At 35.9% G+C, this 19,466-nt stretch overlaps 1 protein-coding gene across 3 annotated transcripts in view; it reads right to left on the bottom strand.

Moving 5' to 3' along the window:
* The window catches only part of IMPA1 (inositol monophosphatase 1), a 31,185-nt gene that overhangs the window by 7,491 nt on the left and 4,228 nt on the right, over window positions 1–19,466 (bottom strand). The window contains exons 1-6 of one of the 3 annotated variants that reach the window (XM_044657931.1): window positions 17,648–17,726; window positions 11,173–11,241; window positions 10,488–10,621; window positions 8,415–8,519; window positions 3,326–3,371; window positions 611–719 (exon numbers count right to left, since the gene is read on the bottom strand). In XM_044657931.1, the coding sequence (XP_044513866.1) occupies window positions 611–719; window positions 3,326–3,371; window positions 8,415–8,519; window positions 10,488–10,621; window positions 11,173–11,235 (457 nt within the window). In that variant the 5' untranslated portion in view covers window positions 11,236–11,241; window positions 17,648–17,726. Of the gene's footprint in view, window positions 1–610; window positions 720–3,325; window positions 3,372–8,414; window positions 8,520–10,487; window positions 10,622–11,172; window positions 11,257–17,647; window positions 17,727–19,466 lie in introns of those variants that run through there. The other 2 variants (XM_044657930.1, XM_044657932.1) reach the window with 2 other exon arrangements.

Below are 19,466 nucleotides of genomic sequence, written 5' to 3'. Positions count from 1 at the left end.
CTTGAAATAGGAAAAGAAAAAACACCAAAAACTGGAAAGAAATCAATAATTTTATACTGCAGTATATACCCTTGCACACATTCACGTAGTCTATCACTAATCAATGAAATGTACCTTCCCATTTTTTTGCCTGCTGGGATCCTTCTTATCCTTCAAAACCCAGTTCAGGTACCATCATATCTGTTTCATTCTTATCTTTGTATCCCCCAGAACTAAGTCCAGTGGTTAGCATATAACAGATTTTAATAAGTACCTACAGATTAAGCCTTCCATAATTTTATTAACGGAAAAGAATCTCTTCAAATTTTCTAACAGTACTTTGTCTAGATCTTTGCTTTGCCCTTATTACATTTTACTCTGTAATATATTTGCTCAATTATGTATCTTTTCCAGCCTTTTAACTATAGAAGTTTCCTGTAGGCAGGGACTACATCACTTTTATCTTTGTATTCTTAACTCCTAGCAAAACCCCATACATAGTTCTACAATGTTTATTGGACTGTATCATTTGAAGAATTCAAAAGATTACCAAAAAATGGTAATTCAAAGCCTTCTTAATAATTCATAATCATCTATTTTCTCTCTACCACCAAAAACTACTTAAGCTTACCTTCTTGTCCCGACACATGAAGTTTTTGATCATTGCAAAAAGCCCCTTTTCCTTTCCTGCCAGTGTACATTTTATCTTCTATACAACTGTATACAACTCCAAATTCCATCTACAGAAGAGAAACAATTACAAAAGTATAAATTCTATACTTGGTGTGTCTTAGTCTAAAGGAAATCTTTAGTAGCAAGAAAATATATTCACATATGATTATTTTGGGGATCTGACCAGTGATGTTACTGGTATAAAAACTCCTATAGATTTTTTTACTTTATTTTTCTTGTTCACTTTTTTCTTTTGTTTTCTTTTGTAACATCGCTAATATGGATAATTCTGCCAAATTGCTTGCTTTGTCAAGAAAGAGGGGACAGAGGAGAAAGTAGGAGAAAATTTGGAATTCAAAATTTTTTTAAATGATCATTAAATTTTTTACATATAATTGAGAAATATCTAACAAAATAAATTGTTTTAATTGTTTTAAAATAAAAAAGAAAACTCTTAATAAGAAACCTCCTTCTACCAATTCAGATCAAAAGGCGCTACACCTAGGGCACTAAGAGCGTATGTGCCTTGCTCAGGGTGACACAGGTGGGATATCAAAGAAAATTCTGGCTTTTTTTACTTCCAAAATAGCATTTCATCCACTACTCTATCCTGCCCCAAGTTTACTTAAATAAAAAAATGTGGTCAAATTACTTAACTACTGGGTATTTAAAATGCAGATTTCTAGACAAGTCTGAGTTTGAAAACTTCCAGTTTATTGTAATACTCTTTACCACCTTTCCAGAAAGTATACTCTCCTGAATCCTGTCTTCCTTCTTCACTTTCTTTCTGTTGTTTAGCTTTCTACAAACTGACAAGTTTAGCAGGAAAGTTCTTCTAAGATCTGTGATTTCAAATTGGCCAATTTGGTTACATGCACATTATTTCTATAAGCCAAGTTCCTGGGCTTAAACTAGTTACAGAAATCTCTTGAAGTTTTCTTCGGGCTTCTTACTTAAATCAATCATTAATATATAATATATGAGTTTGCCAGAATATCAAGGAACTCCATAGGCTTTAATTACTATTATTATTACTATTAATTAATCAGGGTACATTCTTGGAGAGCCTACTACTTGTATATTAATCTCTCTCATTAGAATGGAAGCTCCATGGGGCAGCTGGGTGGCTCAGTGGATTGAGAGCCAGACCTAGAGACAGGAGGTCCTGGGTTCAAATCTGCCCTCGGACACTTCCTAGCTGTGTGACCCTGAGCAAGTCACTTAACCCCCATTGTCTAGCCCTTACCACTGTTCTACCAATACACAGTACTGACTCCAAGATGGAAGGTAAGGGTTTAAAAAAATAGAATGGAAGCTCCTAGATTAGCAAAGTGCCTAGCACTGTAGTACTTAGCACATAGTAGGAGTTTAATAAATAAATGCTTGTTGGCTGATTAAAGTACTAGGTTCTAGGGAGAATAAAAAGGAGTTCTAAGACAGTACCTGCTGTTAGGAGTTTACAAACTATCTGAGGAACGAAGATATATGAGAAGGGGCCTGAGAGAAAAAAACCTATAAATGTGAAAATTGGTAATTTGCTTACTTACTGCTAACTGCTACCAGAATGATCTTCCTAAAAGATTACTTTGATTATGTCCTTTCCTTGTTCAAAAATCTCCAACAATTTCCCAGTTCCAGAATATAAATCCTAAACTCCTTAACTTGACATTCAAGATCCTTTCTAATGCAGTCTCAAAGCTAAAAGAGGCAGTGTGGTGGGTACATTGTAAAACACAATAAAAATACAACAAATACAAAAAAATCCAATAAAAAATACCAAATTCGGTTTCCTCATTTATAAACTGAGGTGGCTGGACTAAATGACCTATAAGATCCCTTCCAACTCAGTTTATTTTCCTTACCTTCCCATCCTTTTCTCTCAGTTCTCTATACAAACTCTCCATTCCTGCCAAAGTATTCTAGTCTCCATCCTGTGAACACAACTCTTATTTTTCTATCTTTATGCCCTTATTTCTAATCTCTTTTCTGTTCTCCAAATACTGTTCCTACTTCTACCTATTCAAATCTTATTCATCTCCTCCATGACCTTTTTGTTAATTATCCTAGACTATTTCTCTGTCTGAATTCTTGTACGTACCATCTACATTATTCCTATTTTATTACAAAGTGTTCTGTATTATATCTCTTAATGTAAATTCCTGGTGAGCAGGGGCCAGGTCTTATACTGCTTTTATATATCCATTATACTCTGCAGGTAACAGGTACACAATAACTATCTAAATTAAACTAATGATAAAGGCCTGACCTAAAAGTTAATTCTGAGGTTTCATAATACTCTCTTGTCAAGAAATCCTTTATATCTAATAAAAATTTATCAAATCACCTCTGAAGTCAGTCCCGTTATCTTTGTTTAAAAAGCTCTTATTTACAAAATCAAAGGAGCAGGTTTAGACTAAATAAAAAGTACAAACATGGTTCTCAGAGCTTATTAAAATACTTGAAAATTAATTCTAATTTTCTTAACTGCAAAAATATGTAATAAAATTAACAATTATTTTCATGTATAATACTAAGTAGGTACCATTATATTCTTTATACATATACACAAACCGGAATTTAATTGCAGTCAAACTCAGAAATCTTTTCTCAAAAAAACAATCATCCATAATTAAAGACAGATTTCAGTACCTAAAAATTTAAAATATCTACATACCTTTTTGCCCACAACAAAGCCAATGGAAATAGCTACAAATGGAAATCTTTAAAAAAAAAAGAAAGATAAATATTCCAAATTAAGTTTTTTATTAGATCTTTTTGCAAGACTATGTATGTACGTTATGCTGACAGTTTCAAACAATATAGAAATGAAATTTTATGTGCTTTTTCTTTCTACCAAAGAAAAATTACAGTATGAAACAATGTTTATCAGTAGCCTTTTAGTTGTATTTTTAAATGACCTAATAAAATTTGAGAACATATTTCTTCCACCTATAGTTTTTATCTACTTTGAATTTATTTCAAATTAAAAGCTAATTTTTCCTTTTGTGTTTCTCAGGTCTACTGAATTTTAAAAAATTAATCCTTTCTATGTATTTCCAATATAATGTATATTAAGTATATAAATGGAGAAATGATAAACTAGAGGTAAAAAATAAAAAATATTGTACATATATTTCTAGACATGTCTAATGTGTGGATTCATTTCACCTGACAATATTTATCAATCACAAAGGAGAACTTTTGTTTTGAGAAGGAGGAAAAAAGGGAACAGTGGTATTGATTTTTAAAAAGAAAAATATGAATAAAACATTTCAAATTTACCAAAGAGAAATAGAAGTAATTTAAGAAGACAAAGACAAGCAGAGCAGTTTTGGAAGTACTTTTTGAATTTGTTATGTACTTTTTTAAATAGGTGAAAATAATGGAGATTCACAGTTTCCTATATAATTTTCTTTTCCTGTGCTTCTTTGTATATGAAAATGATTTTATTTTTTAAGTTCATAGTAACAAAAAAGAAATTTTTTTAAAAGTACCTGACAAGGGGGCAGCTAGGTAGCTCAGTGGATTGAGAGCCAGGCCTAGAGACAGGAGGTCCTGGGTTCAAATCTGGCCTCAGACACTTCCCACCTGTGTGACCCTGGGCAAGTCACTTGACCCCCATTGCCTACCCTTACCAATCTTTCACCTATGGGTCAATACACAGAAGTTAAGGGTTTAAAATTTTTTTAAAAAAAAGTGCCTGACAAAAATCACTAAAAGAAAATCACTCTTAGCTGAGAATCTTGTCTCCTATTTTACAGAAAAAACAGGCCATTCACCATGAACTTCCTCTTCTTCCATCTTCCTCATCTCCTAACAGGCAAGAGGCTTTCTCTCACTACTTCCTCCTTCATCTGTCTCACATGATAAAATAGCCTTACCCCTTACCATGTCTAACCCCTCTACCTACTCAAGCAATCCCATTCTCTCCTCGTTTCCTCCAACAGATTGTTGCCATTTCTAATATTTCCATTCTTTCATTTCTTTTCTTTTTTTAATAAACCCTTGCCTCTTGTCTTAGAATCAATACTGTATATTGGTTCCAAAGCAAAAGAGAGGGAAGGGATAGGAGATGGAGGTTAGGTGACTTACCCAGGAAGTATCTGAGGCCAGATTTAAATCCAGGACCAACTCTAGGCCTGGCTCTCAAACCACTGAGCCACTCAGCTGCTCCCTCTTTCACTTTTTTTCAATCTCTCCCTGCCTTAATGGCTCATTTTCTATTGCCTACAGACATGCCCATGTCTACCCATCCTTAAAAAAAAAAACCCTTCATTTCACTCTTCAGTCCCTTTTAATTATGATCCTATGTATCTTCTGCCTTTGAAAGCTAAACTCCTCAGAAAGGCCACCTACAATACAGGTGCCTCCACTTTCCTCTCACTCTCAATCTTATCATTCCACTTAAAACTGCTCTCTCCAAAGGTACTCTCTTAGTTGCCAAATCTAATATCCTTTTCTCAGTCCTCATTCTCTTTGACCTTTCTAGAATCTTTGACAATGTCAGTCACTCTGTTCCTTGATACTTTCCCCTCTCTAGGTTTTTGGAATACCACTCTCTTCTTGTTTTCCTTCTACCTATAAAACTGCTTTTTCTCAGTCTCCTTTGCTGTATCCTCCAGATCATGCTCTCAAACTGTAGATGTCCTAAAGGGTTCTTTCCTAGGCCATCATTTGTGATTCCTTTATGCCACTTTACTTGATGATCTCATCAGCTCCCATGGATTTAATTACCATCTCTAGGCAAAAAATTCTCAAATCTACCTTTCCTGCTCCAATCTCTGCTGATTTCCAATTTCATATCTCTGACTTTCAGACATCTCAAACTAGATGTTCACTAGACATCTTAAACTCAATAGGCCCAAAATGGAGCACATTATTTTCTCCCTAAATCTTTCCCTCCTTCCTAACTTCCTATTACTTTAGAGGACATTATCTTCCTAGTCCCTTGGGCTCACAACCTAAGAATCATCCTGGACTCTTCACTATCTCTCACTCCTCCATATCCAGGCTGTTGCTAAGGACTGTTGATTTCACCTTTGTAATATTTCTTCAGTACACCCCCTTTCTCCTCAAACACTGTCACTGCTTTAGTGTAATCCCTTATCACCTTATACCTAGATTACTATAAGAGCCTGCTGAAAGGTCTGTCTCCCGTTTCTTCCCATTCCAATTCATCCTCCATTGAGCCACTAAAGTGATTTTCCTAAAGTGCACATCTGATCATGTCATCCTGCCCCCATTCAGTGGTTCCCTACTGCCTCCAAGGGCAAATACAAAATGGTCAAAACCCCTCCATAAACTAGTCTTCTCCTACTTTTTCAGTCCTCTTATACCTTACTCCCAACACATATTCTTCCACCAAGTGATACCAAGCTCTGTTCCACAAAAACATTCTATCTCTTGGCTTTGAACATTTTCTCTGCCTATTCCCTATGCTCTCTCCTTCCCTCCAACTACTGATCTCCCTTCCTTCCTAACAAACTAAAATTCCATCTTCTACTGGAAGCCTTTCCTAACACCTCTTAATTCCAGTGCTTTCCCTATTTTAATTAAATTTATTTATCCTGTAGATTCCTTGCTTTGTATATATTTATTTCCTTATTGTCTCTCCCACTACACTGTAAGTTCCTTGAGTGCAGGGTACTGTGTTTTGCCTCTTATTGTATCTCCAGCCTTAAGCAAAGGACCTGACATTGTATAATTGGAAATCTTGAACCTTTAAAACTACATTACCTAGGAAGTCAGTGGGCTCCTGGGTAATGTAGTTTTAAAGATACAAGATTTCCAATTACACAACATTTAGTAAGTGCCTAAAAGTTTATTAACTGAAATACCAATGACAATTTAAGAGATCAACATAATGAAAACAATAACTCAAGCCCAGAGCTATCTAATTTCTATAATCAGCTCTCAAGAAGCAAGACAAACTAAGCTTCAGCACATGGCTGGCTATAGAAATTACCAACCACTACAATCAGGTCTAGGAAACACATTTTCTTTTGAGACTATTTATTGTTCATATATTTAGGACCAGAAAGAACAATAGAAATCTCTTTATCTAAAGCAGTGGTTTCCAAACTTTTTTGGCCTACCACACGCTTTCCAGAAAAAAAATATTACTTAGCCCCCTGGAAATTAATTTTTCTTTAATTTTAATAGCAATTAATAGGAAAGATAAATGCACCTGTGGCCATCACCGCGTCACTAGATTGCTGCAGCACCCACCAGGGGGCGGTAGCACCCACTTTGGGAATCATTGAAAAAGCTTGCTTTTACAGATGAGCAAACTGAGACCCAGAGAGGTAAAGTGATGTACCTGAGGTCACATAGGCACTAAATGGAAGGGCCAGGCCTTGAACCCAGATTCAACTCATATAGATCCCAAACCTAAGAAGGGTTTATATTTTACAGTCCTTTATAGATTCAAGACAACCACTATATGCCAAGTGTGTGCAAGCATATATACAGATAGAGATAAGAGACAGAGACAAAAAGGTCACAGATCTATAACTACAATAAAGCTCATGGACCTCAAAAGGTCAAGTCCAACTTCTCATTTTACAGATGGGAAAACTAAGGTCCATGAAAAATAAGGATCACACAGGTAATAAATGCTGAAAGAGAGATTTAACCCAAGTCTCTTGATTCCTAACCCACTGCTCTTTTCAGTACAAATGCCTGACCCAACCAAAAAAAAAAAAATCTACTCATTTAAGGGTAAGAAGGTTGATTCTCATAATTATCTCCTGACTTCCTGAACTCCCTTCCTCTTTACTCTTCCTTCTAAACCAGTGGTTCCCAAACTTTTTTGGCCTACCGCCCTGTTCCCAGAAAAAAATATTACTTAGCACCCCCGTCACATATTATCACTGCCCCCATACAGTTATTCACCGCCCCCAAATGCACCTGTGGCCATCACTGCCCTCCTGGATCGCTGCAGCACCCACCATGGGGCGGTGACACCCACTTTGGGAATCACTGTTCTAAACTATAACAATTCCTTATTCAATCCAGATTCTATGTCTACACTGACTGCCTTCCTCCCCATATACATTTTAAGCCTCTAATCTCTCAGCAGACACTGAAACTGAGAGGCTGCATTGTTCCATATTTAAATTTTCATTTAGTTTTAGAAAGGAATCTGGGGCAGCAGGAGACAATCTAGTGACAAGTACACCAGTTTTATAACCCTCATAACTATATTCCTGATTGAGAATTGATTGAGAAAATTAAATAGTATTTACTAAAAAACAACTATTTTGTTAATCGTTATTTTACAAAAATTTGCTATTTTAAAAAGAATCATGAAGAAAACAATGATTTTTCTAAATGGTGAATGTTAAAAATTTAGAATTCCAAAGGAATAAAAACTCTATCAATGGGGGCAGCTGGGTAGCTCAGTGGATTGAGAGTCAGGCCTAGAGACGGGAGGTCCTAGGTTCAAATCTGGCCTCAGACACTTCCCAGCTGTGTGACCCTGGGCAAGTCACTTGACCCCCATTGCCTACCCTTACCACTCTTCTGCCTTGGAGCCAATACACAGTATTGACTCCAAGACGGAAGGTAAGGGTTTAAAAAAAAAAAAAAAAAAACTCTATCAACATATAATATAAAAAAGTTAATAGCAATGACAAATAGCTGACATTACATAGATCCTATGCATACAAAGCCCTTTATACCTATTAATTCATTTGATTCTCATAAGACATGGCACAAAATTTCCATTTTATTGATATTAGTATTATTAGAGTAGTATATACCTGTGCACAAAGTTAGTAGTTCCATCAATAGGATCAATTATCCATGTGGGATTATCAGTCAAGACACTGTGTTCCCCAGCAGCCACTGATTCTTCACCAATGAAACTATAAAGAATAAGAATATGAAATGTTACCATGTTTACTTTACTTTCAGTCATTTCCTAAACACCTTTCACAAATTCAATAGTCTATTCTTACAAAATCTCCCAAGTTTAGGATCACAGATTTAGATCTGGAATAGGCACATAGTTCAGAATCTTAAGTTTGCAAATGAATACATGGAGACCTGGAGTTACTTGCTAGAGTTACACAGGTTATAGTGGCAAAGCGAGGATTTTTAATTCAGTTCCTCTGATTCCACATCTAGGGTTCTTTCTGCCTGTACTCTCCTCTGCTGTTGCTCCTCTATATTTCTGGAAGATTTACAAGAACACAGATCTGATACTGTGTTGGTTCAAATTCTCACACAGACAGCAGGACTCACAACAAAAATGCAAACTCAAGGTGACTCAGTGTTCAAGATGTTGAAAAGTGCACAGGATATAAAGAAGAAAATGTAAACATCAAAAACACAGGGACAAGAATCAATCTGAAATCATTATTGTGCATAAAATGTCTGGCCTTATTCTATCTAAAATAAAGAGGCATCTTAAATAAATGGAATAAATTGTGTGCCCATGGAGAGTGAGGTCTCTGCCCTCTTTTATAAACCTTCCCTTTCTACTTCAGTTCAATTCAGCAGCATTCATTTTACCTGGAGCAGGTCTGGTTTAGGGTAACTGTGGTAACAAGAGAAAAATGTAATGATCTGAAGGATGATGGACAGAGAGAGACCACTATTTAATAAAAGGGGGCAGACTTAAAGGAGAGATCCAGGCAAAGTGCTATGAAAAATCTGAAGATTGAACCAGGTAGTTAATTAATATAATTATTCTGATGAAGTCACTTCACCTCTGATCTCAAATTTCCTTTTCTGTAAAATGAGGCTTCTCAGTTCCTTCTGGCTCTGATTTTAATGCTTTTCAAAGCTCTTGCTGCTCGATTTGTTTCCCTCTTTGTACTGGTATCCCCAGAGCCCATCAGTACCTGGCACACAGTAGGAACTTAATAAATATTGATTAATAGCTAAGGGTATTGTTTCTGCTCATGCATAAAGGCCGTGATCCTCGCTAAGAATAGACAGACATGATCAAGGATAACCAAAGCTTGAATCACTTGCAAGGGGTTGACTGAATATTTGTTTCTCTCTCTCCTTTAAAAAGCCAATCTCTGGGGGCAGCTGGGTAGCTCAGTGGATTGAGAGCCAGGCCTAGAAACGGGAGGTCCTAGGTTCAAATCCAGCCTCAGACACTTCCCAACTGTGTGACCCTGGGCAAGTCACTTGACCCCCTTTGCCTACCCTTACCACTCTTCCACCTATAAGTCAATACACAGAAGTTAAGGGTTTAAAATAAATAAACAAACAAACAAATAAGTAGATAGATAAATAAATAAAAAGCCAATCTCCTCTAGCTGCAACCTGAACTTCTTCCTATCTTGAAGTGAAACTCATCTCTTTACTCCTTAACTCCAACTTTTCCCTCTCTCCTCAGTGCTTTTCAGCCTGTAAAATGTATTTAACCTGTCGTTTTTCTCACTCATAAAGTCTCTATTTATCTACACCGCCCTTATAGATTTTCTCATGGATCAAAGACAGGCAGACTGGCCATATACCTAACTATGTTTCCTGGCAAATAATATGATAAAAAAGTTCCAATGGAGAGGTGGTACAGCCTAATGTACATAGAAAACTGGCCCAGCAGTCAAGGTCACCTGAGTTCAAATCCCACCACTCCCACATACTGGCTATGTGGCCCTGGGAAGGTCGTTTAACCATTTAATTTCCCAAGCAGTACTCTTAAGAGAGTAAGTGGCAAAGTAGCTTCCAAACTGCATCTGCAATGAATAAGTTCCTCACCAGAGCTCTCTACATACAATCAAAAAGTTTCAATAAATTAACTTATACCTCTATCTATTTCCATTTCTACATTATTTATATTCTGTATTTATTAGTTGAAATTAAGAAATAAATACCTGTGAGAAGGAAACTTCTCCTTTATGGCAGAAAGCATCATTTTTTCAATTTTTTGGTCAGTGGCTGTAACCAAATCTGCTGGAGAACTCTTCAACATGACAGCCATCTCATTTTTTAGAGCTTCTTGAACCATCTAAGAGAGAGTTTTTAGCAAACACAAGGAAAAAAGATGAAAAATTTAAAACAGACAAAAACTTGGTATGAAACATTAAACTAGTAATCAACAATCCCCACAGACCTCCACCCTTAACTTACATGAAATTAACCTTCAGAAGTCATAAAAGGAAGCTGGAAAGAACTTTAAAGACCAGCTGACCACTTTCTTCATTTTATAGGTAATGAATCTGAGGCTCAAAGAAAAGAGTAATTTACCAAGGCACATGACTATATAGTAGAAGAGTTGAGAGTTAGAAACCCCCATCTTCTAATTCCTAATAAAAGCTCCTTTTCAAGACACAATGACTATAAATTCATGAGCTTCTAAAATGGGAGTCCTATTTTAGACTCAACTCTGTCATCTTTTCATACATATTTGTAGTTTTTTTAATCTGGGAAATGAAACATTTACTTCTTTTATTTCAAGTGATATTTAGCCTAAAGAAAAGTGAGTTTAATAAATTTTTATAGTCCCATTTAAAATAACATAAATTGTATATCCACCCATGAATATATGACTCAATTTACCTCTCCTGCTTTTCTTGCTAAGGATATTGCATAATCCATACATTCTTGCCAAGGATCAGCCATCTTCTCCTGTATATATTTAAAAAATATTATGTAGTTATGAATTCCCAAAAGTCCTAATCCTAGCTGAAGAATATACTACTCAAAAGTTAGCTTCAACAGTTTGATTTCAGACTCCCCACATTTTCCACCAAGGAATTCATACATTTTAAGATACCCACATGTTACTTTAAAGATTATATAATCCATTTTACAACTAAGGTAACAGAGCCCAGAGAGGTAGAGTGACTTGCTAGGATGGGCCAAAGTTAGTAAGCTCTTGAACTTAAGACATCATGGAGTAGTATTGCTTTTTTAAGAAGTTATTTTCTTCAGTGAATTTTTAAATCTCTTTTACCAATATTTGATCAATTCTGTTTTTTAAAATGGTTTTCTCTTTCCATACTTTTCTTGTACCAATGGCTTTGCTTATAGCTATTTTCACCTTGTTTTCTTCTGAGTTTGGGTGTTACCTTCCCCATACAATAGTAGCTTTTTATAAGTTTCTTTAAACATAAGATTTAACACTTGTATGTATGGGTATATGATTTGGGGGTTTGGTTTTAAAAGATTACTCTATTACAAACATGAATAATATGGAAATAGGACTTGAATGATAACATATGTATAACACAGTGAAATTGTCTGTCAACTCTGAGAGAGGGGAGGGAAGAGGGGAGACAACAAGAATCACGTAACAATGGAAAAAAATAAAAATAAAATTCTAATAAGTTTATTTTTGTTGCTGTTGTTGCTCATATCTCCAACTTATTTTTGAACTTTGAACTTTGTTAAAGTTGGGCTTTGCTCACTTAGGGGTAGGGAGACATTGTTCCAAACTTCAGGCTTTTTCATGCTGCTGTTTTCAGAGCTAGTTCTCAGAGATCTGCAAGTTTTCAGTGCTTCCAAGTTGTTATGATCCAAAGAAATGTTATCACTGCTCTCTTCTTCTGCATTCTGGTCTTTATCCAGGAAATGCACCTACTCTCCTACAGCCATAAGCATTAGCACACCTCAGATCCTGGAACTGGGATCAGGGTTCCTGATACCCTCCTGTCATAAGCACTAGTACTCCTCTCCACCCTGGAATTGTGACCCAGAATTGCCTATGGAAAATGAATTCTTGTGCCAGATCTTGTGTCTAGTGAAGTAAGAGGTTACTGTAATATTTTTCTGGCCAATTATCCAACCACCTTACCATCTCTAGGCTGAGAGCTCTGGAAAGCTGTTGCAGATTCCAAGGCTCATTGCTAGTGCTGCAGTTAACCTCCCTCCTCTTCCCACTCCACTCTCACAGATCTCTCCTGCTGACCTCCTAAGTTGTTTTGGACTGGGAAAATGTCTCACTCTTATCTTTTGTTGGCTATGCCACTCCAGAGTTTGATTTGATGCATTATATTAAAATTTTTTGGAGGGGAATATTGGGAGAATTCCCAGTTGTCCAGGTTGCTACCTCTACTCTACTATCTCAGCTCCATACTTCAGACCCCTTGTTGAAATTTAAATCAGGTACCCTTAGAGACTTTAGTAATTCTTCCGACTTATTAAAGAAATTATACTAGTGCAGATATAATCTATTTTTTGATTACATATCAGCCTCACTTGAGAATTTTGTGGGACCTCAAGTTTGACAACTCTGATATATGGTTTAAGGAGAGAAGGGGGAAAAAATAGAAGAGGAACAAGATGAGAATATTAGAAAATAAAGGAAATCGCTTGTAAGTACAAAGGGAATAGTATTAAATAGAGTATAAAAAAAAGTTTACAAAAAATAGCATCTGTGTTTTAGAGAGAAAAAGCATTTATGATACTTGCTCTATTCAATCTAACTTTCTACTGATTTTCTACTGAAATCCTGAGGAGAACTAAAAATAACTAACCAAACACTTCACTAAAAATTAAAATACCAAAAAACAAAACAAAACAAAAATTAAAATACCTCATACATTGAATCTTTTTTTTGTTTAAACCCTTAACTTCTGTGTATTGGTTCATAGGTGGAAGAGTGGTAAGGGTGGGCAATGGGGGTCAAATGACTTGCCCAGGGTCACACAGCTGGGAAGTGTCTGAGGCCGGCTTACAGTGAATCTTTATAACGTCTGATGCATGGTGGAACTGTCAGCTGTTTAATAAGATGAGGAAATTTTTCCTTCTTATACTTTTCTTTGAAAAGATAACAAGCATGGTACTTCTGCCTAAAGAATATATTATAAATAATGTATGCCTAAAACCTGTTACAGTGGCATAAAGAAAGGGAAGAAGAGTTAAAAACAAGTTAAAATAGAAAGAATAACAAGAGTGTTTTCTACAAATTGTAACATTAACATCCCATAGCACTTCATAATCTGTTTTAGCCCTAAACTACCTTTTAGGCCTTCCTTGCTTCCTACTACACCCTCTAGTCTGTATTTTAACCAAACTGGATGTTTTACTAGCTGAAGAAACTTATATTGCTTTGTCTCTGCTCCTTTGCCGAAGTCTTTTCTTCTACCTAGAACCTTGGGGAAATTGGGATGAGTCTTCAATCTATTAGTCAGTGAGCTTGGCTTTGATTCTTATCAAAACTTAGTATGTTAAGGGGCAGCTGGGTAGCTCAGTGGAGTGAGAGTCAGGCCTAGAGACAGGAGGTCCTAGGTTCAAATCCGGCCTCAGACACTTCCCAGCTGTGTGACCCTGGGCAAGTCACTTGACCCCCACTGCCCACCCTTACCACTCTTCCACCTATGAGACAATACACTGAGATTAAGGGTTTAAAAAAAAAAAAAGAAAAAACAAAAACAAAAACTTAGTATGTTATTAATGGGATAGTTTTTAAGTATTTAGGAAGAGGAAATAGTGACCAGAATATCACAGAACTTTAAAGATGGAATTTCAGCAGTCATTTTGACTAACCCAAACCATAAAGAAATCCTTATTATAATATATTCAACAGATGGTCAGGTATAGAGGATAGGTATAGGATACAGAAATATCCTCTATCCATATCAAGCTTCTACTTCAAGAGGGAGGAAGTGGAGGAACTCTATGGAGATATCTCACACATCTATATATCCAGTACCATATACAACTCTCCTGAGCTTCATTCCTGCAACAAAAATATTTATTAGACACTTCAAAATGGATGTCCAAAAGAATTGATGTGTTCAAAACAGAAAAATATTATCATTCTTTCAAAACTCACTCCTTCCTCTAAATTTCTTTCTTTCTTTCTAAAAAATGCATTACCATTTTTCTAGTTTCCTAGATTTATAACCTGGGTATATTATCCTTGATTACTCATTCTAATTCACCTTATATATCCAATGAGTTGCCAAATCTTCTTTCAACTCCCACATCTCTCAAATCTGATTCCTCTCTGTTAACAACATCACAACCTAACAGAGCTCTTTAATATTCATTAAGTATATATATGTGTATATGTATGTGTATATGTGTGTGTGTGTGTGTGTATATATATATATAGATATAGATATAGATATATATAGATATATATATATAATTTCACTTAATCCTTAGAACAACTCTGTGAGGTAACCGCTATTATTATCCCCATTTTACAGATAATGAAATAAAAACCAAGAGAGATTAAGCCTAGGGTCATACAACTACAAGTGTTAAATGTCTGAAGCAAAATAAATTTGTAGAAAACCTGCTCAGGATGGTTGATACATCTTCTTCCAGCTACAAATAGCAGTACCCAAGTAGAAGCAAAAAAAGTAATGGCAGAAGTAATGCAAGGTTGGGGTTTGAAAAAGGCCAAATGATGATAAGAGCAAATGGCAAGGAATTAGACAGTATAAAATGGCATAAAGTTGAACTGTAGAATCAAGATTTCAAAGAGGGGAAGAAAATGAGTGATGGCCTTGGAAATCAGGGGAATGTGAAATGACTAGAAGTTATCATGACATATGGGTTTGGTAAGCAGAGAGAAATGGCAGGACGGTTTAAGATGAAAGGATTTCAAAGTTATGGATTATAGAAGTGGTACACCGATGATTAAATCAAGGGTATGTAGGATACTGGTGTGGGTATCTATAGAGGACCAGCTCTATATAGTAGGGGTCCTGAGCGGCGTTTTACAGTGTCGGATTGCTAAGACAGGAAAAAGAAACTGAGAACAGCTGAACTAGCAGTTAGCCCATGCTGATCCAACACTAGGGGATTTGGGACTTTATTTTATACTGGTTTCAAACAAAGAACACAAAGAAAGAATCACAGCTGTGAAGGGGTTACAAATCATACACAATTCATTAAAGTCTAAAAAATAGAGATATGGGTGCAAGGACAGGGGCCAAATTCCAACCACCAATTAGTAGGGGATAATTCCGGAAGCAGAAATAAATTTCATGGAGATGTTTACTAATTGCGTTCTGCCTTGATTTACAGATCTGCACCTGGTCAGATAGTCTGGACTAAATCGTCTGGCTCCAGTCCTTATCTAAGTAATATATTTTTTAGGTTTCAGGCTTCTTAATTATCAAGAAGAGAAATTGTCAAGGAGAGGAATTGTTAACTCAGTAGCTGCTGGTCTGGATAAGGACTCAAAGCTTTCCAATAAGAATATTGAGAAAATGTGGGGATCTAAAAATGAGTCAAAAGAGGAGCCTCAGATTTTTACCTTAGATGGTCCATTCTATCTGCATCTGACATGCAGTGCAGAAAAATCATACACACAGTTTTACTTGCCGATGATTTTGTAATGGGATCCAGATAAAACATCTATTACAGACTCTGTTTCTCTAAATGACTCCTAAGAGCCTCTTGGAGGGGTCAAGTTGTTTTTGGATTAATCTACCTGCTGGTACCAGAGTTTTTAGGGCTCAGGTGACCAGGACCAAACACAAAGACTGCCTCAGCCTGGATTGGTCACGTAGGGAATCCAGATAACAGGCCCTAAATTTGACCCTATTTCTCCAATTGGCTTTTTACATCCAACGGCTCTCAACAGGTATCTAAAGTGGAGGGAATGTGCAGATAAATCAAGAGAGTTGAAGATGTTGATGAACTAGGAAGCAAGGGTGTTTCTGAAGAGATATCAATATGTATGGGTAAGGATAAGTTGATTCCAAGGATAAGAGCAGAGGAAGACTGTGAACTAGTTATCAAACTCCTTGAGAAATGAGATGGTCTGTGGTTGACAGAGAAAAGCAATCAGGCTCTGGATAATGAACTATATGAAGGACAAGTTAAGAGTTGGTAGTAGTTAAGGAAAACTAGAATAGGCAATAAGGAGCAAGAAGCATGTCTATGCCTTCTCCTGGTCCAATACACCAAGTGGCACAAGAGAAAGTATATCCAGAAACTGCAGAGATTTGTTAAAAGACTGTCTTCTGAATGGTGATTCTAGGAAGATAGAATTCAGGAAAATGTTTAACATAAAAAGTAGATGGTTAGCAATACACTAAGGTTTCCAATAGGGTACAAGAATTAAAAAGGAATTTGGAGAAATGGGACAGACAAAGATGGGTAAGAGGGTTTGGGGAGTGGTACCAGGGGAAGTTTTCATCTAGGCAGTCTAGATTTTAAATCACGGGAATTCTGAAGGGAAAGATAACTTTGTTCTTCACATGAATAATGGTAGTTGTGCTCCAGGCCTCAATTCAGAGAAGATGCAATTATTATTCCTAAGCAAAAGGTGAGAATTGGGGTGAGGGTGGGGGTAAGTCAAGCTCACTTCCCTATAGTTTACAAATTATATTATCTTTCCTTTTTTGGAAATCATGTCATTTGTCTTTTTCCAATCCTTTGGTATCTCTATTCTCCATCTTTCAAATATCATTGATCAGTTCAACAATCATTTCTTTCTGTACCAAAGGACACAGTTTATTTGGACATGGTGATCTAAATTCAGCAAAGATATTGTGCAGGTGGAAAATTTGCCACACCTGGGCTACATTCCCAGCATCCTTTTAAGTCCATCCTCATTTGATGTAGAGGCTTGGGAGATAAATTTTGCTGAGACCCACACTTAGAGACTTTTTTGGGGCTCTTTTTGGACTTTAATTTGGTTAAAGTGTGGCAGGTGTGGGTCTCTGGCTCTGTGCTCTGCTCACTTGGCTGAAGGAATCCCTTTCCCTCTCATTTTTGTTATAATTAAATTCTTTAATTTAAAATATCAGGAATATTTATTCATTTTTACTCCTACAGTATCTAGGCACTCTAACATCCACTTACTTATCTTGGACATCAATTCCCCATTAGCCTTTTCTGTTCTGTTCTCTTCAATCCAAAGTTCTTGGCAGAGAAAACAGAAGAAAACCATCTACACCTAAAAGCAATCTACTTCATTTCTTGATCTACTTTTCACCAAATTAGCTAAAAATTTGAATATTTTAAGAACTTTTTTTCCCAGTAGCCTCAGCTCATTCTGAGCCCTAGCATTTCTGACACAATTCTTACAGTAATATTCCATTATTTTGTAACAATCCTCTATTACCTGCCCTTGCTTCCATCTTCTGTACAAATTTTTTTAAAATATAAGTTGGTTGGTTGAGTTCCCTGTGCATCCACATCAGTCTCTCCAGATAATTCCTGTTTTTTCTTTCTCATAAGAATTGTTTGCATTTGTGTCTTCAGAATTTCACTCTTGGGAGATTCACATCCCTTCTGGACTGACTTTTCCTGTAGAAGTAGCATGGGTTCATTAAAAACAACTTCTGCCAAACTAACCCCAATTCCTTTTCGAATAGGATTATTAGACTTTTAGTTCAGGGGCATGACATAAGACATTGATCAATGTCTTGCTAAAATTTTGTACATAAAGTCTATCATACTATCTTGTGGACAAGAGGAAATACAGGTTGGACTATATAGTATGTTAGATAAATTCAGAAATGGTCTTATATGATCTGGCCCAAAGAATAACTATTAATAGGTAAAAGCTTATAACACTGGGTGCTCCCAGGGATCTTTCTTAAGTCCTGTGATGTTCAACATTTTTATCAGTAACAGTTATGAAGGCAAAGATGGCATGCTTAAAAACTGGCAAATGACACAAAACTGGGAAGGATAACTTGAGATCCTAAGCCAGGACAGGAAAAAAGTATGTTTACTAGAATAAGGCCAGCAAAATGAAATTTAATATAGATGTACATAAAATCAAATACTTGATTTTAAAAAAATCATCTGCACAAATGTAAGACTAGGGTGGTATGATTGGATAATAGTATGCATGGAAAAAGATTATCTGAGGATTTTGTAGACTACAAGTTCAAAATGAGTCAATAATGTGACTCAGCTGCCAAAAACCTAATGTTATCACAGGCTAAATTAACAGAGATACAGTGTGCATAATGAATTTAATATACCCCTATAATCTGCTCTGATTAGCTTACATCTGGGTATTTCAGGGCTCTCTAAAACCTACATACTTATCTTGGACATCAATTCCCCATTAGCCATTTTTGTTGTCCTCTCCAAACCAAAGTTCATTATAGTTGGCAGAAAAAAACAGGCACAAAATAAGTAGGTCTACTTTTCTGTTCTACCTCCTTTATTTTAGAAAGGTCTTCAGCAAATTGTCAAATGTGAAGATGACCAGAAGGATGCTGAAATATTTAATTTGGTTGTAAGACTTATGGGAAATATATTAGATGCCTTCCTGTATTTGTAGGTCTGTCAAACAGAAAAATTAACTTTTTCTTGGATCTAAAGTACAGAACCAGGAACAATGGGGAAAAGTTGCAAAAGGCCAATTTAAAGTCAACATAAGGAAAAATGTTCTAACAATTAGAATTATCCCAAAATGAAATAGCCTGCCTCACAATAGTAGATACTCTGTCACCTGAGGGCTTCAAGTACAGCCTAGAAGAACACTTAACTGCTAGACAAATATTTTGTCACATGGAAATTTCTTGGCATTTTATATGTAATTTCTTTGTGCTGAATCCAAAATAGAAATGGAATTTTTCTATCCATCACAGTTCCTGAAATGACAGGTAAATATTTACCTAAATTATGCAATATGAGGTTGTAATAAAGTGAATAAAATATGGCGTGGTTGGAGCAAGTAATGAAAAATCACTAACTAGTTGACATTATTATTATATGCTAGTTGGCAAAAAGGTTAAGATGTTCAGATGTGAGTTAACGTAGTGAATCTCAATATTTAGCAGATTTCTATTAGTTGCATACCAGGTGTCATTATTGATACATTTTTATTTTTACTGTTTTCTCAAGTGTTTTATACTTGGTTGATATAGAATTACTTAAGTTCTCAATATGTGAACCTTTTAATTGGTTTTTGTTACAAACCA

Source organism: Gracilinanus agilis, chromosome 1 (assembly GCF_016433145.1).
Source record: "Gracilinanus agilis isolate LMUSP501 chromosome 1, AgileGrace, whole genome shotgun sequence".
NCBI classification, from domain to species: domain Eukaryota; kingdom Metazoa; phylum Chordata; class Mammalia; order Didelphimorphia; family Didelphidae; genus Gracilinanus; species Gracilinanus agilis.
This window is presented reverse-complemented; position numbering and strand designations above follow the sequence as displayed.